This window comes from Cibotium barometz, chromosome 20 (genome assembly GCF_041138505.1).
Source record: "Cibotium barometz isolate CiBa-2024 chromosome 20, ASM4113850v1, whole genome shotgun sequence".
In the NCBI taxonomy this organism is placed as follows: Eukaryota; Viridiplantae; Streptophyta; class Polypodiopsida; order Cyatheales; family Cibotiaceae; genus Cibotium; species Cibotium barometz.
In genome coordinates this window covers 32,243,705-32,268,625 of record NC_141065.1, presented here as the reverse complement: position 1 = coordinate 32,268,625, position 24,921 = coordinate 32,243,705, and the positions used below count along the sequence as shown (strand labels likewise).

At 46.2% G+C, this 24,921-nt stretch overlaps 1 protein-coding gene across 5 annotated transcripts in view; it reads right to left on the bottom strand.

Annotated features, from left to right (window-relative positions):
- LOC147627793 (protein CHROMATIN REMODELING 5-like) overlaps positions 1-24,921 on the bottom strand; it is a 109,517-nt gene that overhangs the window by 2,657 nt on the left and 81,939 nt on the right. For 2 of the 5 annotated variants that reach the window (XM_086814766.1, XM_086814767.1), the window contains exons 19-28: positions 18,438-18,650; positions 18,095-18,337; positions 17,677-17,787; positions 17,375-17,464; positions 16,446-16,631; positions 8,881-8,961; positions 8,264-8,509; positions 575-733; positions 316-493; positions 8-189 (exon numbers count right to left, since the gene is read on the bottom strand). In XM_086814766.1, the coding sequence (XP_086670892.1) occupies positions 8-189; positions 316-493; positions 575-733; positions 8,264-8,509; positions 8,881-8,961; positions 16,446-16,631; positions 17,375-17,464; positions 17,677-17,787; positions 18,095-18,337; positions 18,438-18,650 (1,689 nt within the window). The remainder of the gene's footprint in view (positions 1-7; positions 190-315; positions 494-574; positions 734-8,263; positions 8,510-8,880; positions 8,962-16,445; positions 16,632-17,374; positions 17,465-17,676; positions 17,788-18,094; positions 18,338-18,437; positions 18,651-24,921) is intronic. The other 3 variants (XM_086814769.1, XM_086814768.1, XM_086814771.1) reach the window with 3 other exon arrangements.

Genomic DNA, 24,921 nt, shown 5'->3' with positions numbered 1-24,921 from the left:
AATATACTTTGCGTAGAAGTGCATTGACTCGGGCATCCAAGTTTGGAGCTCGTGGTAAATAAGTTTCACCAGCAGGAACACCAGCTGGAGCAATTTTGTGCAAAAGCCCGAGCCTTGGATCATTCCTGATTTTCTCCCAGCTTCCATATCCATGGTAATGGACCCCCAGCAAAATTCTCGCATCATCAACTGTAAGTGAACCAATACATCTTACAGAAAGTGAGTATCCAGATAAAGGACCTACCAACAACCCCATTAATTATTAGAACAAAAGCTGACAAATACATATACATCTTACAGAATACGTATAGGTACCTTGACTCCAGCCACATAATTTTGACCACGATGGATTTTTGGGATGAGTTTTCAATCTAAAGTGAGCAACCGCATCTGGGTGTCTGTTTACACGCTTTGCCAAAAATGTGAGCTCTTTAATCCTGTCAAGTGTCTCTTGTGCTTTCACAGCTACTCCGAAGAAATCTAGAATGGCTGCCTGTGCACACAAACATTCGGATCAGCACCAGACCACTGCCAGAGTCATGAAACATCTACACATGTCCTTGCAAATACTTACAACCTTTCCATCATAAATTGAATTCTGGATAGCTTCTTCGCACCCTCTTACAAGGTCCTCCAACAGTTGCAGCTGTGCACGACGATGGGAACCTTCAAAAAGTCCTCCCATCTCTGCAGCAATGATGTCCATTTTACTTTTATCACCAAACTTTTTAACCTGCACATTCCATACCAATAATTGGTTTTGATATACCTGTGTGTATGTCAAGTACCTCTAGTATACATTTATTCAATGATTGAACAAAATTAAAAAAAGGTGACAGATCACTCTGCGACCCCCCGCCTGCCCTCACGCAAGCTCCCCCCCCTCCGCCTAGCTTTCTTGCGCGCCCCAGCGCGCCCGCCCCCTGCTCCTCGCCTTCGCGCCCCCCTCCCTTCATCAGCGCCCCGCCCCCCCTCCGCCAGCCGTCGCCCTCTCTTCCCCCACACCCCCCCCTCTGCACGCTGCTCCCCCCCCCCCCCCCCCCCCCCCCCCCCCCCCCCGGATTTTTTTTCTGTCCTCGCCGCCTTATCCCCCCTCCCCTTCTTTCTGTGTTTTTTTTCGTCCCCTGGGGTTTTTTGCCTTCCGCCTTCCCCCTCCGCCCTTTGTGTGCAGCTCAGTTCTTGTAGGACTCTCCGCATTCGCTCTGCCTTCGACATAGCTTCAGACTCTGATGGAGGCTCCTCCCGCCCCACCTCAGAGGGACTCTCCCGCAGCCCCCTCGCCCGCCCCTGAGGATACCCCCATCAGGCTTTCTCTTTCGCCAGAAGAGGAAGCGAGCCTCACCGCAGAGGTGGAACGCCTCCAGGCACATTCCACCATCTGCCGTATAGTCGGCACTCGCCCCAGCAGAGGGGAGATCCGGGATCTTCTCCAGGCCCGCCTTCTTGCAGATGTGGGCAAGATCCTGGACGTTCAGCTATACTGGGCCGTGGACACAACCAGATCGAGTTCGACACAGCCTAGAGCGTGGCCAAGGTCCTTGCCATGAGTCCCCTTGACATCAAGGGCGCTCGGGCATTCTTCAGACCTTGGCAGCATGGCTTTGACCCAGCAGCGGCCGAGCAGGGAGAGCGCCTTTTCCATGTTACAGTTTGCTTCCCTGGGCTCCGCCATGAGTACCTCCCGCTCCTTTCTAGGCTAGGAGCATTGGTGGGTTCGGTGCTTGAGGCTGGCCCCACAGCAACTTCAATGGTGGCCAGAGCAGCTGGACTACCTTCGGTCAGAGTTTTGGTTCCTGACATCTCCTCCCTTCCGAAGGTCATTCAGCTACCTAGGATAGGGGGGGGATAGATTGATCAGAGAGTGGAGTTTTCGGGGCTCCCGAACCCAGTGCTTTAATTGCAGGCAAGTCGGCCACCTGGCCAAGGCCTGCCCTCGCAGGAGACCCAGACCTTCACCGCAGCAACAGGCCCCCGATGGCCCGCCCGCAGATGCGGCTCGGCAGGCACCCTCCGGGACACCTGCTCAGCCCACAGAGACCTCGGAGTGGCAGCCTGGTCAGGGGCGCCGTCGAGGGAGACAGCCCCAGCAGCACGCCCAGAGACCGATGCAGCAACAGCCACAGTCTCAGCATCACTGGGTTCCCGTGAGGAACAGCTTTGCTCCCCTACAGGAGGAGACCCCAGCGTCGACTAAGGACCAGGAGATGCCAGCACCCCCTCCTTCGCCCCCACCCCCCGTCCCCCCCTCCCGCCTCGCTTCCACCTTCGCCTCCTCCCGTCCCCGCTCCGGTTTTGGCAGCAGCTCCTTCTCCCCCCCCTTCTTCCCCCCCCCCCGGGCACCCCCCCGCGCTCGCCTCGCTCCTCGGGAGGCCCTGGCAGTTCCCTGGCGCTCACCTGCAGTCCGGCGGACACTGAGCACCGACCTTGCTCGAGCACCGCAGAGGAGACTTACCATGCCGATTCGGGCTTCACGGATATCCTCTATCCGCAGTCGGCTGAGTCGTCTCGACACTAGACAGCGCTCGGAGGCTTTTCATTATTCCTTCACACAGCTTTTTGGAGCGGACGGCCCCCATGAGCCAGCACCCATAAGAGTGCATGTAGTGATGCTTCCAGCCCGAGGGGAGGAGGCACTTGATTCAGCGGTGGCCTTCTCATTCCCTCTCTGTGGCCCTAGCGACCGGGAGTGGACTATGGATCTCGCTCTTAGCACTTTGAAGACTCAGGCAGTTGAGTTTTCCCACCATGTGAGCGATCTGGAGGTGATAGATGTGATAGGCCGACTATGGGAGTTGGCTCATTTTTTCTTTGATCCCGGGAGTGTTGATGCCTCCGGGATTCGACATTTGGTGGTTCGCATAGGGGTTGCTCTGTCTGAGTGGGAGACAGTCGCCATGGGACACAGCCACTGGCGCCTGGTCCGAGATTCTTGCAGCACACCGGGTGGGCAGATTCGTAGCCGCTCGGATGGGGACTATTCTCCATCCAAGCCGCTTGCGAAGGCCCGCCGTACGGCTGAGACAGCATCCACCTCAGCAGGTCATCCATGAGGATCATCTCATGGAAAGTACAGGACCTTGGCGGCGCACACTATATACGTTACCGTGGTTGCTTGAGGCAGGAGCTTCAGAGATGCCTGGTTGGGGGCAGTATTGACATTTTGATGATGCAGGAGCACCATTTGGGTGAGAGCAGGATCCGGAGATACGGTTCGGTGATACCTGGTAGATGGGACACCTTTTGGTCTGCAGGGTTTGGCCCCTTGGGTGGGCAGGGAGGAGTATGTATGGTCATTGCAGATGTATGGCAGCAGGCCATTGTGGATCGTGGGATCATTGTGCCTGGTAGAGCACAATATGTCATTGTGAGGATGCATGATGCGCTCTTTGGCGTGCTCAATGTCTATGCGCCCAACCATGCTAGTGCCAGAGCAGAGTTCTGGACCCAGGTTACGGATGCATTGCCAGCTCAGGAGGCAGGACGGATCGGTAGCCACTGAGCCTGAGGAGATCAGAGCCATTGCCACTGAGTTCTATAGAGACCTGCTTTCAACGGAGCCAGCCACTGAGGGTCGGGATGCTTGCAGATAGACTGTGTGGGCCCATGTGCAGAGGAGGGTCACAGATCGTATGCGTACAGTTATGGGTGAGCCTTTTTCAGAGGTTGAGCTTGCTGAGGCCTTGAGAGTCCTTCCGCACCACAGTTGCCCTGGGGAGGACGGATTGACGCCTGCCTTTTTTATGCTATTGGGACCTTTTGGGGCCAGGCCTTCGAAGGGGCTTTCAGTATGTTTTGGACACTGGGGTGATGCTACAGAGCTTTTCAGAGGGCTTGATCTTTCTTATCCCCAAGGGGGAGGGAGTGTCATATGATATTCGGCATTGGAGACCTATTACGATCCTCTATACTGTCTACAAGGTCTTAGCAAAGGCCTTGAGTTTGAGGATCCAGCCCTTCCTGGGGGAGTTGATTCATGCTACCCAGACAGGATTCGTCAACGAGCGTAGTATCCTTGACAACATTTTCACCTTCTGGGAGCGGCCCGAGCTAGATTTCTCGGTGAGGACCTGGTCGTGATGCTTCTCGATTTTGAGAAGGCATACGATCGAGTCGATTGGAGTTTCTTAGAGGGCACGATGCTTCGCCTGGGCTTTGAGCCAGTTTGGATTCGAGGAGTGGCGGCTCTATATTCCACTTTTGTATTGGAGTACAGCTTGGCTATCCTTGGCTGGGAGGGTGGTGGTGGCGAATCAGGTGCTTTTAGCGACCATGTGGTACATCACACGTCTTGTTGGATCTTCTCGAGCTCTTGCATCAGCCAGGTACAGAGGCTGATCATGAACTTTCTTTGGTCTGGGCGGGACGGTCAGTCAGCTCGGGCTAAGGTCGCTTGGGCAATTATTACACTTCCGCTGGCCCAAGGGGGCTTGGGCATTATAGATCCAGCTGATCAGAGTAGGGCCTTATTGGGGAAACTTATTGTTCGGGGACTGCTTCCAAGCGCTGAGCCTTGGAAAGAGCTGCTTTTGCAGCGGCTGCAAGCTCGAGCTCCTCCAGCAGGGGGCACTTGGGCACCGGAGATACGATGGATCTTCATAGAGATGAGGAGGACAAGCCTCAGTAGAGGATGGGAGGACAGATTTGCCTTGAGCATCCTGCGAGCTTGGGAGTTGCTGAGACCGAGACTCTCTCAGAGACCTCCTCCTTGTGATGAGGAGCGGGCCAGACAGCCGCTCATCTGGAGCCCAGAGGTTCGCACAGAGCAGGGTCATATGCTGGGTTCTTGGCCTCGTCTAGCCTGGGGACCATTGGCGGCAGGCCCAGCACGTAGTTTTGGAGACTAGCAGGCCTTCTGCAGTCTCCCAGAGGAGATCCAGGTGGAGAGGCTGAGTAACTTCAGAGGGGGACTGATTATGAGGGATGACATTCAGGAGGCACTCACAGAGGAGTGGTTCACGCCTCTCGAGCCAGTGGCCCCACGGTGGATGGGAGCCTTTACACAGTTGGAGATCCTGATTGCTGTCAGAGCTTGCACTGAGGATGGTAGATGCCTCTACTATGAGATCCAGGATGAGGGAGACTCCAGAGAGTGAAGATGGAGTCGCCTTTGGTTGCAGAGTGCATTTTTAAGAGGATACGAGTAGTGGCCGCCGCTTCTCGGAAGTGGCAGATTGACCCAGACCCTGCAGATGTGGACTCTGATTGGCGCATATGGGCTTATGCAGCGCGCCCTTTGGCCCAGCTCCAGTGGAACCCTGGCGAGTACGAGTGGCATGATCCTTATGCATCCCTCGAGGCCACAGAGATCACCTTTTTCCAGTATACTGTTCGGTTGGGACGACATATTTTGACAGCGAGGAGGATGGTCTCTCCAGTTGCATTGGAGCATTGGCGGCTACAGGGACTCTCACAGGAGTTCCTGGAGGATTTTTGGACCAATCGACAGGCACGCAGGATCTCGACTTTCCAGTGGCTGGTCGCCCACAGGGGCTCTGCAGTTGGCACCTGGCTTGTCTACAACGGTCTTCCGGCGGCCTGCGTCCGATGCGGCCACCCTATGGAGACACAGAGACATTGCCTATGGGACTGTCCCCATGCGCAGCAGATTTGGCTGCAGATGCTGCGCATTCTGGCCCCCCTCTCTCCAGAGGGTATGTATACGTGGGGTGCCGCTGCTTGGTCGACTTCGTCAGGGCCTGCTATGGGCTATGAGACGGAGCAGGACAGCCAGGCCATCAGATTCATTAGGGGCCAGCCTCGCCTGGTTCCTTCACCGGATTTCTCGTCCGCCGGCTAGACACAGGAGAGGGATCTACGATGGGAGCTCCTCAACAGCCTCACCATATGGTTCACCTGGAGAGCCCAGTGTTTCAAGGCCTTTCAGGGGAGACTGGAGCCACCAGCAGAGACTATTCGGCGGATTTGGCAGGAGTTGATCCACACTCTGCGAGGATAGTATGACCGCATCCGGGGCGACTCGGATGAGGCGATCTTGCGACACCAAACCTTCCACGCCACTTGGCGTAGCTGCCCCTTCTATACCCTACATGCGGGCTCCCCCCACTGGCACTACAGGCCACCTGTTTGGCTTTTCCCCCCTCCTATTGTATGATATAGCCCCTCAGTCTGTGTACTGATATTTGTATTTCTCTGCACCTAGGGAGAGTCTCCCTAGCTGCCTTGCTTGGATCTCTGCTCTGTTTTCTCATGGGCAGGAGAGGATCTTTTGTAGCCTTACGGGTGTTTTTACATAACTAATGAAAGGATCTTTTTGAAAAAAAAAATTTAAAAATTTAAAAAAAGGCATGCTATGGTATAGGGCATCCTCAATTATAAAATCAGATGTGGTCCCCATGCAACTTGTATACAAAGGAGGATTCATATCAAGAAAAAGACAATGTCATGTAGAAAGCTGGTGGGATCAACAACTTTGAATAGTGCAAAAAAGCGGCCTTGCTCCTTGAAATGCTGCAATTTAGTTTTCCAGAAAAAAATAAAGAGTCGTCCTTTTAGCAATCAAAATTACTAATACAAGATAGTCAACATTCTAACACGCATGGCAGTCTGCATATACAGTCGGTATTTTAACACATGGCAATGCTCATCCCTGGAGGAACCATAAGTTCATGCCCTTCCAACTCCACAATCCCATGCCACAGGCGTGCATGCACACACGAACAGCCTATGAAAGGAAATCTTATATGAAAAATTTAATGAATTCCTGGTGTGTTTCTATGCATACAAAAAGAAACTCAGGAATGAAATGCCGTAATCAACTGCAACTTACCTAGGACATGGAACTGCATGCCACACCTAGATCCATCAACCTGGGGTGTACAGCACGATTACATAGGAGAATATCAACTTTGACCAGCCTTGTAGGTGAACCCAATCCCTGTCACAGGTCATTCGCCTTACTGACATGATAACTGTCAGTAGTATGCAGATTGCCAGTTTCAATCACGAAACATTTCCCTTGTGTTGGTGTTGGGTATGATAAGAAGGTGGGGGAGCAGAAATAAAGAAAATCACCTGGGAGGGCTAAGCTAACAGCTAAACTAACATATGAGACACACTGTGGTTAAAGTTGTCTGGAAATAACATCCACCAGCCCTGATCCCGATTCCCATGCCATGCATGGTGACTGACAGGTTAACCATCTCTTACACACGTGTTGCTAGTCTTTCAGTAGTCACAATACATGTGCCAACTGTTTGCAGTGGGTATGACATGAAGGGAGAAGCATAAAAATCACCAAGAAAGTGATACATTCCAAAAATGAACTGTGGTCTGAGAGACCTGGTGTGTCCACGTCTCCTAAAAAGATCAAAGAAACAAATGAAGATGAAATGGACTAAGCAACAATTTTGCATGCCAGAAAATGCTACCCAAGTTCTACAAGTTTCCGAATTTACAGAATGTCCTTCAGATATTATGCCATTGAAAGTGCTTGGAAATTCTGCAAGTTTCCAAATATCTACAGCATCCTTCAGCTATTATGCTATTGATAGTGCTTCAAGTGCTCCTTGAAAGAACAACGGATTTTTTTCCCAAATTACACTCACGGTGGTAAACAAATTTTCCATGCAATTTCTATTGCATTAAACGCCTTGCATGTAGATAAAAAACTTAAGGGGCTTGGAATATCCAAGCATCCACCACACTAAATCCTTGAATCCCCACCATCCTATCCTTAAGAAATCTGACTGATTCTTAGCCCCTCTCGACATCCACTTAAGAAAGCACTGTAGTCCTTACAGTGGAGCCACTTTGCAACAGGCACTGAGAGCCAGCACTGAGAAACCTTTTCTCAATCTGGTTCATAGCTCCAGTACGTCATTAAGCTTCATAATCCAGCTTACAACAGTAAGCACCATTCTTGAGACACAGAACACAGTCCACAAGGCCAGAAAGCACACATCACCACCTCATTAGTGTCAAAAAAAGTCAATTTCTTGCGACTTTTCCAGCAATTCAACGTGATACAAAAAATTACATCCGACAGCATAAATATGTGAGATGTTGACCATAACACCTAGATTTTACTCTTTCAAATACATCTGGTGTAAAACCCTATGACAGGATTTTACAACGCCAACTGAAAGTCCAGGAAATGGTACGTGCAAAAACAGAAACAACAAAGAATCGTTCTATTCTAAGAATAGAGTGGGAGAAAAAAGCAACTGCAACAGGTCCTTTTTCCATAAATGCAGATTTTTTGTTTTAAGGTCTCGTATGAACTGAGATGGAAATGCAACCTTACCGCGCGAATGAATGCATTAGCCTCCTTCTTCAAAAGGCTCCCACCTTGCCAATCTGATACACGAGCAGCTGCCCCTCCAACCTTTGGAGCAGGTGCAGGCACAACATCTGGACCTTTAGCATACCGCTTTGCTGGGCATTCTTTTGTATCTCCGGTAGTCTTCCTCCTCTTCAAAGGCCTTTCTGAATGGTGGTCCTCTGCATAACTTTTAAGATTCCTTGCTGCCCGTGGGGCAAGGGCCTCCTGCTAATGGCAAGAAAATAGCCAAGTCAGAGTGTGCAACTATCCAACTGTGTAGGAATATACACCATCATTATCTATAGTTAGCTTGTCAGTGTGTATAAGTTGAGAACCATGCAGAAGTACATGATTGCAACAGCTAAATCAATCATGCAGAAGTACAGGATTGTGACAGTCAAAATCAGTCATGCTTTTGTACAAAAGCATTGATCTTAATGCATACTCTTTTGATATTCCCTGCAGTTCGAAAGCAGGAACTCAAGGAATTGCTTCCAAGGACTAAATACTCTGAACAAAGCTGTCACATAAACCTTTAACATCCCTCTTCAAGGGAAAAAGAAACTGTAAAACTGACGGGAATTGGACAACTAGCTTACTTCCGCTTGTGAAATTGCCTCAGGTTGGATCAAACGGCTCCAGAATGTTGCATCATCTTCAGTACTGTTAAAATTGGCAACCTGCAACAGGAATTATACATTCAAATATGCCTAAAGTGTTAAAAATCTAATTGGTAAAGAAGAAAAGCTACAGAAAAGAAGGTTTGCATGCTTGGCTCCTAAAAACTGAAGGGGGGAACATAAAAACTTACTAGCACATAAAGATTTGAATAAACATAAACGTGCACGCCCGCACACCTTTTTTTTTTGTGAAACCACTGTCTCATTAGAAAAAACAATGTACATTCATAGTTGTCCCAGAGTGGGGCAGCTACTACTTAGTTCAGAAACAGTGGAAAAACACGAAAGGAAAGCCCTCTGATTTCATGAGAATCTTGGATGGATTGAAAAAGGGATCTCTGTAGGTAAACAAAGAGCTGAACAGAAGCTCCAGAGAAGAGCAGCTGATTCCGAGCATGGTAGATAGTCCACAATGCCCAGAATCTCAGTCAAGGAAGTCTGTATAAGCTAGTAGTGAAGGAGAAAGGCAACCAAAAAGTCAAAACATTCGCCCGAAATGCCTCCCCAGAAAATGAGCCCGGAGGTGTCGGGACAAATCATCAAGATAACCCCAAGAGTGAAATAGGTGAGTTTCAATATATTCATATAGTACAAAAAGGTGTACAGGCATGGCAAGCCTTTGGCTGCCCCATCAAAAAGGTTCTTGACCCAAAAGAGTCCTAGTCTAGTGATTCTACTCTCCAGAGGAGTGAATGAATCTACCATGAGAAAAGTGTGCCTTTACATAGGCCGTCAGAATATGGGTGGACTGGCCGACCTGTTGTCAGCCAAGTCCTTGGACCCAAAAATCCATCTTGATGTAGCCCACAGGAATACACCCCTACAGTACTGGCCGACAGCCTCTTGGTCCTTCCACCACATCTTTCCATGCCAATAAAGTTGAAGAGCTCCTATATCTGGTTCTCAATCTGATCTTCAGGTGTTGCCCTTCAAGGATTAGCCCTCGAAAAAGCATGTCCACGTACATGCACATGACACATTGCTACCGTGTCATGGGGTATGTTTATCTATGTCCCAAAGGACACAGAATCTGTTTACACTACCATAAGATCTAGGAGGGCATACAACCTTAACCAATGATTCAGCCAAAAAAGGCAATGCATGCTTGTCGAATTTCCGCAAATCCTTCCTCAAGAGTGTCACAATACTGCTGCAATTCCGGATTGTCACAGTGAAGAACCTGCAACTCAGATTGTAATTGTCTACATTTGGGCTCAACAAATGAATCTCGTCTACAATAAGTAGCTATAGATTGCGCCATGAAGGGAAGAAAAACACACACACACACTTTTTTTTTTGTAAAGCTTAATGTCATTAATTACAGGTGGGAAACCTCAAAACGAGGAAAACCCACCAAAAAGATCACACTTATTATTTACAAGTGGGAAACCTGTAAGCGAGGAAAACCCAGAAAAAGAAGAGTAACTATAGGCTCCACCACCTAGAAGCAATCAAAGTAAATCCTATAAGCATCAAGAGTGATGTCCCCAGCATCATAAGCAAAATGAAGCGCGTGACCAAGCGAGAACTTGAAGTAATGGAAGGGAACAATGTCATTGGCTTGGAACATGAGGTTATTCCGAACATGCCACATGGTCCAAAAGACCCAGAATCGGACCCAGCTGAAAAATACTGCAAACTGAGACTGCGATGCTTGTAACACCCCAAAAAGCCAAAAGCATCTGTGAAAAATGCCCGAAGGGAAACGAAGGCGAAGAGCAGTCGAGACCTGGCGAATGAACGATCTGGAGCATACACAACCCCATAGTAAATGTGGGACAGTCTCCTCAGTAGCTTTACATCGGACACAACGTGAAGGCGCAATATGACGTGCATGTAACAAGCTACCAACAGGAAGAGCACCAACCAAACAGCGCCACAAGAACAGGCGTTCTTTAAGAGGCAGATGACTTTTCCAAATGCGAAACAATGTACGTTTCCACCACATTGAAGATTTGGAGAGAGACCATAGCTGATTACCATGTCTGACTATCCATGCATCCGATTGCAAGAGGGCATAAACTGTCCCAGCTGAAATACATTCCATAGCAGTGGTTCCAAGATTCCAATCAGATAGACGGGAATCCACATTCAAGCGAGGTAAAGGAGAAATATCAGCAATCATCCGCTGAATTTCTGTCCAAAGATGAGAATAATGGGATCCCAATTGAAAACGATCCGCCGCAACAGAGAAGGAAAGAACCTGACCAGTGTCATCCACCACCTGATGTATCTGACAAATTCCTTTTTGAGATAGAAAATATGCCTGACGAGGTGAACGGTCAACCAAAGTGGAAGAAAATACACGACTCCAATGCAAACTCTCTAGCCGCAGGGAATTGCCCATCAAAGATCGGGAACCATGCCATGTCATATGTGAAGTAACTTCCTTCCAATCAATAATGAGAGAAGAAGTGAAAGGACATCCCGGAATGTGTCCTTCAAGTTTTCCACATATAAGATCCCAGTATGTGGGTTGCCAATGACCATAGAATGGCGTGACAATATGCCGACACAAATGGGACACCATGAGAGTCCAGGGTTGCTGCTGATCCAACAAAACCGGCAAAAGCATAGCTTTCCTAGCCAAAACATGACGTCTCAAATCCAAAATATTCAGGCCTCCAAGGCGCTTAGGAGAGCATAACTTGTCCATGGATAACAATCTGAGGCCTTTTCCACGAGATGAAGTGCGCCAGAAATGCGCCAATATACTTGACATAAGGGACTTCAAGCGGGATTGAGACCAATATAGCAAAGGTAGATAAAACTGCACATAAGCTACAAGAATGCATTGCACAATTCTAAGACGCACATGAAGCGGCCAAGTGGACAACTTCCAATAATGTAACTTGGAGTGCAAGCGCTCGGCTACCCAATCCAATTTCCGTGTAGCCGACACAGTCCAACCCAGCGGATAACCCAAATGACGAACTATAATGTTCGGAGGAACAAGTTCGCCTGGCCAAAGCAGCTTATGCCAATCATACTCAGTCAGAGCCAATAGTTTGGATTTACGAAAATTCACTTTGAGGCCTGTTGCTAATCCAAACAAATGAAGAGTGTGCATAATTTGTTCCACATCATCTTGGTGATTGCGAGGCATAAAGAGAGAATCATCTGCATAAGCTTGCGCAATAAAATGTTTCCCAGAGGGTAATTTCAAGCCCTGCAATCTTCCAGACGAAGTCAAAGATTCCAAATACATAAGCAGGGGATGAGTAGCAATCGCATAAAGCAAAGCACTGAGAGGACAACCTTGCCTTACTGAACGTCCCAAATGCCAAGGATCTGTGAGAAAACCATCCAACAAACCGGCAGAGGTACTGTCAGCATACAAGAAATAAACCACAGAGGATAGCTTAGGCCCAAATCCCAGCCGAAGCATGGTATCTGCAATGTAATCCCAAAGAACAGTGTCAAATGCCTTTTCAATGTGAACCTGCATGACCAATACATCTTGTCGAGTGTATTTCGCATACTCCATGCCAATGATGACATTTGCTAGATTATCAGTAATTTGCCTTCGTGGAATGAAGCCATACTGAGATGGATGCAAACCATCATGCAAAAACCCTTTAAGTCTATTGACAAGCATTTTAGCCACCAATTTATAAACCACAGGCATGAGCGTAATCAGCCTCCATTGCGAGAACTCTTCACAAAGTGCTTGCTTTGGAATCAACTTGAGCAAGCCTTCTTTCCAAGATGAAGGCAAAACCTGTTGCTCCCATGCCCTGTTTATCATTAACAATAGTGGCTGATCCAGGTAGTGCCAGAACAACAAGAAAAATTCTACAGTAAGCCCATCCCAACTGGGAGATTTCCAACGGCCCAAATCACACAAACTGGCATACAATTCTGTCTCCGTGAAGGCGGCTTCCAAAAGTTGAGCCTGGTGCGCCGATAAAATCGGTGCAACTTGAGATAAAAACAAGCGACGAGCCTCTCGACCTTCCTGCGTGAGAGAAGAGGCCTCAAAAATCTTGCCATAATGAGATTCCATGGCCCGTGCAAGCCCCACACGAGAGGTAGTCCAATCACCAGTCGGGAGTTTAATCCTCTTAATAGTTTGAGACTGCCTAGAAAGATGTAAATGACGAAAGAATTGTTTAGAAGTGCATCCTTTATCCGCTATAGCTTTTTGGCGAGCTCTAGTCTGCCACTTTGCCAATTTTCTCTCATCATTACGATGCAACAAAGCACGAGCAGAAAGCAACTCTGTCATCTGGATTTCAGTAAGAGATGAAGTGTTAGCCAGATGCATCAAACTTTGACAAGTGCCTTTGGCCTGTTGAACTTGCTCTCTGAAATGCGATAAATAGTGTCTGCCATAATCCTGGATCACACATTGAACCCGCATAACAAAACGAAACCATGCTGTGTCCATATCAACATGCATTTGAGAGATCAATGGCGAAATAATATCCACAATCAGATTGCGAAAAACCTCATGCTTAAGATAAGCATTATTGACATGCAGAAGTCTCTTTCTAGTTAATGAATCATTGGCAGAACATGAACCGAATTGTATTTTCAAGCATATCGGAGCATGATCCGAGAGACACAAGGAGTAATCAATCCACATATCACATACAAAATCATCATACTGTTGCATCTGAAAGAGATACCATCGGTCCAGACGAGCACGATACATTGATCGAGCGTTATGCTGAAATGTGAATCCTAGATCATTGGCTTGCAACAGAGGCCACAAATCCAAGGCATTACATGTGTGCTGAAAGAGATCCCAAGCTTGTCGTTCCACATGAAGCATGTGAGAATGTCCAGTAGTATTATCCACATGATTTGGAGCATTATTAAAATCGCCACAAAGAAATGCATTAGAACGCCAACAATAAGGGGAGATGGCATGCCACAAACGAGCCCTGTCAGTAGAGGCTGTGTATGCATACACACCACCAAACTCAAAAACTTCCCCATTGATAATACATTGAACGATCATCCATCTGCCAGCTGGATCATTGAATACCAACATGGGAAATAATTCATGGCGAACAAGCATCAGCACTCCAGAGTATCCAGCGGATCCTGCATAAGCTATCCAATATCCCGCAAAATAGGAAGTTTGCCCTGCAAAATTATGCTGATTATGCTCTTGAAGAACAACAATATCTGCTTTGCAAGTATGTACATAGTGCCAGATTAGCCTCCATTTATCCTGATTGCATAATCCGCGCACATTATATGAAATGCAATGTATAGAACTATGCATCTTAAATGGTATATACAGTGGGCGAGAAAACCAACAGAAAGCTTAAGAACTCGTGCCCATGGACACATCCGCATCTGTCGCAGAAACATCAGCTGCCAAATCAAAACTCGAATGTGGAGGAAACAAGTGATGGCCTTCCGACGTTGAAGCCGTGCCCCCTGTAACTACTTCCTTATAGGATCGAACAACTTTATCCCAGGCCTGAGCCAAGGAAGAGTTATCATTACAAGGCAGTTTTTGCTGAGCAACATTCTTCAAGGGGGGCACATAATTGCGAGAAGAAGGTAGAGTACGTGCTTTGACAGTTTTCTTGGGTACTATCCACGCCTGAATAGCAGGAAGCTTCTCTTTGCCCTTGTCTTTGATGTTCGGGGAAGCAGGAACACTTGGCATTTGAGACTGCTTCCCTTTACCTTTATTTAGTCCAGTTGTTGATGTGGATGCAGAAGCACCTTTAGATTGTGCCTCAGGGGAAGATTTCGCTGGAGGAGGAGTCTGAGGGGTAGGGACAGCCGAAGGAGGGGGTTGTAGATTTGGTTCAGAACATTCAGATTGCATATGACCAAATTTGCCACAGCGAAAACAGGAATTGGCAAATTTCCCCCATTTAAGCTTGAATGGTCGCTTTCCGACCACTGTGTCCCCAGAATCAACGGTAATGCCCATAGGAGCAGGAAGATCAATGTCCCATAGAATACAAAAACGATTTGTATTGGCATCCAACTTGGGGGGGCAAATCACTTTGCCCAATTGAGCAGCCAACAAAGGAAGAAAATGACGCCAAGTACGAGGAAAATCCACCACTTCAACCCGAACCGGGCACTTATGTCGAATAAGGCTCTGATAATCTTTTGTAAGAGCCCAGGGAAGAACATGAGTCATTTGCGTATTGAAGAAGAGGGGAGACATTTCCAACAAAGCATCTCTAGCTTCCATGTCTGCTAACAAGACCTCATAGAATCCTCTTGCTCCAAAATAAACACCCCGGACTGCTTGACGCTTAAGCAAGAAATCAACCCATTGTCCCACATCCTGTGCACTAGGCATCTTGCCCGGGAAAAAGAGAATCACTGCATTCAATGCATACTGCGCAACCGGATCCATGAGCTCCTGCACCGGAATACGCACTTCTGTGACTGGAGCAGGTCCTTCCCAAGCACATCTTGCTTCTTCGAAATCCTCATGCAGGCATTCCTTAATCAAAGACATGGCATCCAAATTCGAGGTGTTCATTGCTTTCCGACGCTTATAAATGGCCAGCTCAGGCGATTCCATTATGCACACCTCAAATTTTCTATAATCCCCAGAACTGCACACACACACACACACAGAGCAGGGACGAAGAGGCAGAGGGCAACTGAAGATGACAACACACACATACACAGAAGATCTGAGGCTGGGCAGAACCAGAAGAGGCGACTAATTAACCTTCTATCAGAGGCAAGGCAGGGGAGGCCAGCCGGCAGCAAAAGCATTCAACAGCAGCAGGTTTAGGCGATGGCCAACAGGCGGGTAAAGATCAGAAACAGGTAAGTCGCAGGCGATCAGAGTCGAGCAGCGACGCCACACGCGTATGTACACACACCACACACACACACACACACACACACACACAGGTGAGAGCTGCAGCCAGAGGAAAAGCGTAAGGAGAATCTACTCTCTCTCAGACACGTGCGCAGGCAAGCAGGTCCCGGCGAGCAAGTCCACAGGCGAGCAGGTCCCGGCGAGCAGGTCACACAGGCGAGCAGGTCCACAGGCAAGCAGGTCCCAGCGAGCAGGTTACACAGGCGAGCCCACACACACACTCGCGCCGATCAATTAAGGTCCAGACACACACACACACACAACACACAAGGCAGCGCACACACACACACAAGCCTCAAGTCTAGGCGGAAGCAGAGGTAGCAACTAAGAACAAGAGAGGCGAAGCAAGGCGCGCATGAACGCAGACAGCGGCACAGAAGGTTGCTCGCACAGATGTGGACGGCAGGTCGCACTCGGCAGGTCTACCGCACACCCCAAACACACACCACATGCACACACGCGCGCGCGCGCACACACACACACACAAGGATAGACAGATACAGAAACTTATTCATTTAATACCAGTAAACATATATACCATGACCCATGAATACGCAGAGTTGACCTCTTAACCTAAAGTCCATAAGACCTATGAGGAAAGATAGTTCCCTTAAGTTTTGGGATAAGAAATATTTTCAAGCAATACAACAAAAGGAAACAATACCTTGAAAGCATTGAGCAACTCATTTCCTCTTTCAATTTCATCGGCAGCCTTGGTCTCCACTTTTTCAGCTCTGGCCAGAATTTCATCGATGTCCATATTCTCTAATGTGCTCTTTGCCTCCTCATCATTCTTCTGATCTTTGAAAAGCTCTTCAGCACCAAACCTCAAAATTGCAGCAAGCTCATTCTGCACCAACCAAAAATAGATATAAGAACATGAACACCCTCACAAGCCTCCTCCCTCCTGTTGACCAAAGCAAGCACTCCAGGCTTCACCTAAAATTTCTAGTGAACACGACTCCTTTAAAAACCATGTGAGAATAAGCATAATCAGAGTTATAAAGATGTCCATTTGAGTATGGCTCAGACCTACTCATGGGGTCACAGGTGGAATGGTGAAACAACCGTGCTACTAAGTAACAAGAGGAAACATGTTTTCACTGCATTTGACAAAGCCTGCCTACTAGCTATTCATGGCACAAGGGATTCAAATACTAAAGCACCCGATGTGCATGACAGACTATGAGTGATATTGACATGAAAATTTTTTAAGTGCAGCTGCTGGGGTTCTCTATACCAACCCAACTTGCAATGCATGTTATGTTTAAACTAAAACTATCGACACCTTTAAGACCTACAAAGATTTCACTTCATCAACCAATCCCCCTCAGTACAAACTTGTTACAACGACTGAAGCACCTCAAAGAAATGATAAAAGTTCTTGTCTTGGCCTTCAACTCTCTGAGCGGCTTCATAAGCCCTATGCAGCATTGGTGTGCCGTAACCACATACATATCAATCCCAAACGCTTTTCACAAAAGCTACCATCTTTGGCTTGGATTGGAGATTCAAATCGATGGAGGATCTTGAAAACATTTAGCAGAGTACACTTCACAAAGGTACATACTTTAACTAATTGGACTGAGGTACCTTGTCAAACATGGATGTCCCTTTCTTAGTCTCCTTTTTCTCTAACCTGCCTTGAGCATTTAACTTCTGGATCACCAAATGATCAAGAACCTGTAAACATGATAACCATCAAAGCTCATGAGATCCCAATATTCACATAACTTTCAATAAAGCTTTCCACTCAAGATCTCACAAGTCTTTCAGGTCACAGAATCTACTAAATGAGCCTGCAACTTTACAATAAAATAAAGCTTACAGCTAAGCTACTTCCTTATTTACACCTTTCTTCAGGTTCATTAGCATAGTAATGTATGTTAAGTTACCATCTTCTTCTTCGCGCGCTCAAGTATGTCTTCCTCCACACTCTTGCTCATCACAAATCTGTAAATATTTACAACTTCTTGCTGACCAATACGATGAGCTCGACTCATTGCCTGCAAACCATACCATCATAGATCAGATACTTCTGTTCGTTCCTGTACTTTTTGACGGATCTGTCTACCAAATTGAGACAACCATTAGCTTCACCTTTGAAGACAAAGAAAATGCAACAGCGCACCTGACTCTAAAAACAACTCAAAATCAGAAAACAGGAAAAACATAGACGTAGATATTTGGATGATAATAGATATATGAACAAAGACGGAGAGAGAGAGAGAGAGAGAGAGAGAGAGAGAGAACCCGACGATAATTTGAAAGCCTTAATATCCCTACAGCTGAGTAACAACTAAAAGCAATTACCTGCAGGTCATTCTGAGGGTTCCAATCAGAATCAAAGATGATAACAGTATCAGCAGTGGCTAGGTTAATTCCCAACCCACCAGCCCGAGTAGACAGCAGAAAACAAAAATCATCACTTCCTGGTGCATTGAAGTGTTCCATAGCTTGGTGCCGTAAATCAGCCCGTGTACTGCCATCTAGTCGTTGAAATTGAAAGCCTCTTAAGCTCAAATAGTCGGCTAGAATGTCCAGCATTTTAACCATCTGCACTACAAAGGTGTCTCATAAGATACCCAAGAATGCAGTATAATATTGCCCAAAAAATTCAACATTCTTGTGAAATGAAAAAAAAAAAACAGTGTACCTGTGAAAAGATAAGCACTCGATGACCAGTCTCCCGAAGTCTTGACAGTAACTTGTCAAGTATCACTAGCTTTCCACTGCTCAGCACCAAGCGTTGTACCTTGCTATTGTCATTCATTGTTGCATCACCTCCATAGCCATGGTCAGCACTTTCAAAAAGGAAAGGATGGTTGCAGCATTTCTTCAGCTCAACCACAACATTTAAAAGGGAAACCTGCAAAGCAAATGCCATCAGATTTTCATGTTGGAAAAAAAAAAAAGAAAGAAAATGTTCAATATTTAAATGGTACAGATGCAACCATGATGTATAATAGAAAGAAAAATCGGATGGACGATGAAACATAATGTCCACACTAGATAAATAATTAACAAAAAGCATAGTGCATTGCCTTACCTTGGGAGGCAAACAGCAGCTGAGAAGAGAGATTGAAAGAACTATTTTCAGTTGTGATATTATTACAAAAAAAAAAAGGTTTAAACTTAAAAGGACATAAGTATGGATTCTTTTTTTTTTTAATCCCCAAATTTTAAATTTTAAAAAAAAAAACTGAAGTGCAATTCTACTCAGAAAGCTTCAAACCATCAAATAGCATAAACTACATGCTACTGCACCCCCACTCATGTCAACGACACTCAAGAGTAGGAGAAGAAGGTGCATGAAATGTGATGCCTAGACTAGTGTGAGAACATGGATACTAAAATGGATCACCATACAAATCCACTTCTCAAAAAAAAAGAGGGTGCTCTACTAAAAAATGCCACTCAGCCCCGGCTATTCCCAAAAAAAAACTCCTTTCAAGGAATCTTCATATAGAGGAGACAAAGGAGAGCCCTTAATAAGGGTTCTTTGGCATGCAAACCATCTACATTGCTGTGCAAGTTTTCTCCAAATCTACATTCTACTAACAATTCCCAATTGCACTATCACTGGCGGCAAAATACTTTTAATGTGGTGTACATGACCGACAAGGATGGCGCTTTGTGACCCCACAAGGATTTAACAAATGAAACTGGTTAGATTGCACACACAAGGAAGATTTCAGGTAGAGGCTTCCAATACTCATTCATCGCTTCATATAACAAGTTCCTGCATGTCATTATAATGCTACAAGACAGGGTTTTGGCCAATTATCCATGAGCTGTATAAAGGAGAAAAATAGGCAATGAGAGTAAGGGAAGGCGCCTTGAACAGGTCACAGTAGGCCACCTACCAAAACATCACGTGTGAATGCAATTCACACAAATTGATGCAAGTTAGCCCACCACATTAAGGTCTGTAAAAAGAATCCCCCCTCCCTACTCTACACAACTTCAATAAATGAAGTGAAGAGAACCAGCCCAAACACCTCAAAAGTAGCCCAAACACCTCAAAAGTAGCCCAAACAGCAGCAATCAACGAGATCAATCCAAGACATCCTACTATAGTATACTCCAGATATTGGGAAGATGTTTATTTGTTGGAAATCAATGCTCCACTCTCATATTTTAACTGCGTGGGTGCGTCTACTGGCTCTGGTATATACAGCCTCCTTTATGAGGAGAAGCCACCCTTTGCTGACCACCCGAATGCTCGGTGGTACCAGGTTTGGACACAGAATGGTGTTCACTTGTGACGAGATGATTTCAAACAGCTTGAATAGATTTGGCACAGTGCCAAATAGGCTACATGCAAGTGCAGACTGATATGTCAATAGCATAGCTAACTGCATTACGGGTTGAAGAAAATCTTCTTTAGACACTCTATCCTCGTGTTGCTACAAAAAGGCACCAGACAAGCCCAGATAGGCATGAAAACCGTGCCAACACCGTCATTCTTTGATGCTTTTGTGTAGTGTAATATTACCCAGTCCACTGGCATGGTTCAAGCCTCCCTAGTGTGAGCATGCAAAGACACATCCTGGACACCATGCAAAGTGTGGGAGGAGTAGTAACAGTGGATTTCTTGTGCATTGGAGGTGTTAGGATATACACTAACAGGACTGGTGTGAGGAAGAAGATGGTTTGCAATGGGTACAGTAGGCGACTACAGCAGGTACACGGTAAGGTACAGTAGGCAACTACAGCAGGTACACGGTGAGGTACAGCAGGCACAGTAGGAGACTACAGCAGGTACAGTAGGCGGCTACAGCACAGGACCCAAGAAGAACACCCCTGAGAGAGAGTTGACTTTGCAGAAGGAGAGTTTGGAATGATGTGCCAGCTGCCAAGAGTGAGATAGCATGAGAGAGGGCAATCGTGAGGGAAAGTTGGTGGAGAGGAGGTGGAAGGAGTCTAATCCCCCCCCGGCCACGTGGCAGTGCCCCCCTCAAATATAGGGTGGGCGCTGCCCAAGAAATTAAATGGCCTCACGTGGATGAGAAAGGGAGTGAGGGTGCCCACCAAGCTGGCTGGACAAGAGTTAAGGAACTGGGCCTCGGGCACTAGCCTGTGGGCAGCCCGGTATTTGAAGTGAATGATACTTACCACTTGTCTAAAACAAGAGCCCTCAAAGTGGGTTCCACCTCCTGGCCACACTACAAGTGACACAAGGCCTCGCCTCCCGTAGGTGACACAAGTCTTGGCCTCAGTATGGGCGATACAAATGGCCTCCCATACCTTGGCACGAAATAGGGAAAGACCACTTGGCCAAATGATGACATCCCTAGCTTCTACTGTTTATGTTGAAGAACTTCCTCTAGCTAATCAGCTTCCATGACACGCTTTTATGGCTCTGGCCCCACATGCTTCCCCAATAGACTCACATAAAAGGCATTATGAATCCTTAAATGATCGAGCAATGCAAGCTGAAAAGCAACCTCGTTGATCTGCTTGATCACCTTAAAAGGTCTGTAATACCTGGTAGAGCGCTTAGGGCATGCTCCCTCCTTTCCTAGCCTCTAAGGGAGTCTTGCTTTCTCAAATTTCAACAATACCCAATCATTCTCTTTGGCGTCCACCTCTCTTCTATGCTTGTCACGGCAACCCTCTTATGCTTATTCTATGAACAAGCAATGGCTGTCTGCACTTGTGCAAAGACAACGTCAAGATCTCTGACATACTCATCAGTTGCAAAGATCTCATCCTTAGTACATAGGATGGGCAGCAATATCACTTTGCCATAAACAATCTCAAACGAGGCCTTTCCCATGGAGGCATGCGCTGAGGTTTTGTATGCAAACTCCACCAGCAATGGATACTTCTCCCAGGCTATTTTTTGATCTACAACACAGCATTTGAGGAGATCCAACACAGCTGAATTTGCAACCTCACTTTGCCCATCCGTTTGGGGATGAAAACCGACGAGAAGTCAAGCTTAGTGTCCATATTGTCAAACAAAGCTCTCCAATAGAGGCTTGTAGTCCTCGGATCTATCCCTCTCAATGGATTTTGGCATAACATGGTGGTGTTTGAACACTTGTGCACAAATATCTTCACCATATGCTCAAGATTAATGGTCTTCCTGACCAGCAAGAAGTGTGCTTGCATGCTACACCTATCAACAATGATCCAAATAGCATCTTTGCCTTGTTGAGTACGAGGCAAATCCATGATAAAATCCATTGTAATATTTCCCCATGGCTATGTAAGAATAGGCAAAGATTGATACAAACCAAGAGCCTTTTGCCTATCAAATTTGACTTTTTGGCAGTGATACATGCACATACATATGCCTCTATATCTTTTGCACATACGTGGCCAAAAGAAGTAACGCTCAATCATGCGCATAGTAGACAATCTACCTTTGTCCTTCATATGGAGGACCATGGCACTCATCAATGACCTTTTGCCTCATGTTTGACATAACACATAGGCAGTTATCCTTCACGAGATACCCCTCTTTGATCACATAGGAGGCATGTGCATATCCAGCCACTAAATCAGTCCATATATGCCCAAAATCAACATCTATATGGTACAATTCACACATGGCAGACAAGTCCCCATGTGAGGCAACTAACACTGCAGCCACATATGGCGTTCTGGACAATGCATCTACCACCACATTCTTCTTTCCTCGAGTGTGCATAATCTGAAAATGAAACATAGACAAAAAGTTTGCCATCCTCATATGCTTCTTTGAAAGCTTTGTTTACATCAAGAAGTACCTAAGACTTTGATGATTTGTCTTGACCATAAAATCAGCCCAAAGAAGGTAGTGTTTCCAAATAGTCAAGGCATAAATCACAACCAACAACTCCTTCTCAAGATATACCTAGATGAATCCAAGAATATGCCCAAATTCACCTTATAAGAAGGTGCAGTTTATAACCTCATGGTAGTCATCCACAAGACAATAAACCATGAACTCCATCATGCATAGTATGGACTAGATACTACGACATCCCCACTATCGTCATCAGTGCCCAATGGTGGGTGTAGAACTTAGTATCAATATATGCTCCCACACACACACACACCCCGCGCGCGCGCACACACAGCATACATTCATACAAGGTCTATGTACTGAGTTTCTGTCAGAGCTCCGGAGATACAGGGCAGACTCAACCATAATGGAGCCTAGCACCGAGGATCATAACAAATAGAAAAAATTATTACAACAAAAGAGTAGTTGATAGGGCATATGCACTACTAAAGACAGAAAGAATTAAAACAATATCAATTGGGTGCAACTTGGACGAAAACTCCACAATGTGAAATTTACATGTCTGCTAATACAGCACGAAGATATACCTAGATGAATCCAAGAAGATGCCCAAATTCACCTTATAAGAAGGTGCAATTTATAACCTCATGGTAGTCATCCACAAGACAATAAACCATCAACTCCATCATGCATAGTATGGACTAGATACTACAACATCTCCACTAATGTCATCAGTGCCCAATAGTGGGTGTAGAACTTGGTATCAATATATGCTCCCACACACACACACCTCCAACGCACACACACAACATACATAATTACATTCATACAAGGTCTGTGTACTGAGTTTCTGTCAGAGCTCCGGAGATACAAGACAGACTCAGCCATAATGAAGCCTAGCACCAAGGATCATAACAAATAGAAAGAATTATTACAACAAAAAGGTAGTTGATAGGGCATATGCACCGCTAAAGATAGAAAGAATTAACACAACTCCTTATCATAGATGCCCAAAGAAGCTCTCAATCATGCAAATGACGGCTTTCACAAGCTACGGCATGTCCTTCTTGATTTAGGACAAGCCCAATGCAACTTCCAAATGCATCACTCTCCACACAGAAAGGTTTCTGCAAGTCGGGAATGAATAACACAGGCCCACTTATAATGGCATCCTTGAGGCAAATGAATGCCTTCTTTTCATCAACTGTCTATCTGAAGACTGCCTTCTTCTTAGTGAGCTCATGCAATGAGAAAGCAATCCATGTAAAGTGCCTAATAAAACACCTGTAATAAGAGCATAAGCCCAAAAAGCTTCGTACTCCATGTACGGAAGATAGCTCACGCCAATTCCGAATGGCTTCAAGCTTTGCAAGATCCATCCTAACACCATCCTTCGATCTAATGTGCCTCAAATAGAGAATCTTGGAAAGGAATAATTCACTCTTTTTCGCATTGAAAATGTGATGCATCGTTCCATTGAACATGACCAGCCATTCGTGAGACCAAACAACATAACCAAAAACTCATATAGTCCGAATGACGTCCTAAATAGCTTTTTGTGTACATCTTGTGGTACCACACGCACCTCGTGATACCCACTCTTATTGCTCTTGGCTTGGGTGACGACTATTTGCATCACACTTCTAATCTAAAAATCACCGGCTAAAGCTTAGGCAAAACTTGATTTGCATTGATAGTAAGACCCGGTAATCCACACAGATGCAAAAGGAACCATCCTTCTTCTACATTAGCAAGACCGGTGAGTAATATGGCAAAGAGCTTGGATGAACCAAACCTCAGTCCAAAAGTTCCGTCACCTCTTTCATAATCTCCTCTAACTGTGCTCCACCAACCCTATATGTGGATCTATTTGGTGAGGAGCTACCCAGCATCAAATCAATGCGATGATCCTCCGATCTCTCACGAGGTAGCTCTCCTGGTAATGCATCTGCAAAGCAATCCTTGTATGAATTTAAAAATTTCAGCCCTTCACTTGTGAGAGTATCCACAAACACATCATTACATTCAACCTTATCACGAACAAAGACCAAGTACACGGAAACACTCTTCTTCATTGCTTTATTAATCTGGATATGAGATACAACTGGGATGGAATCTCCCTCATGGCCAGCCAATGAGCATTTATAACATGCATGCTACCTTTATGCATAAACGTAATCATGCTGGTTCTTTACTCTTTTTAATGGCTCTATGGAGTGATGCCATGGTTTCCCAAGCAATATATTACATCCATTGAGTGGTGCAACCAAAAAGTTATCATGATCAAGGTAACCATGGATATGTATGCGCAACTTCCCAATGATCGAGATTACCTTCACTTCTTTACCCAGAAATGCGGCCTCCACTTCTATTTGGCGTCGCATGTCCCCTACTTCCTTGC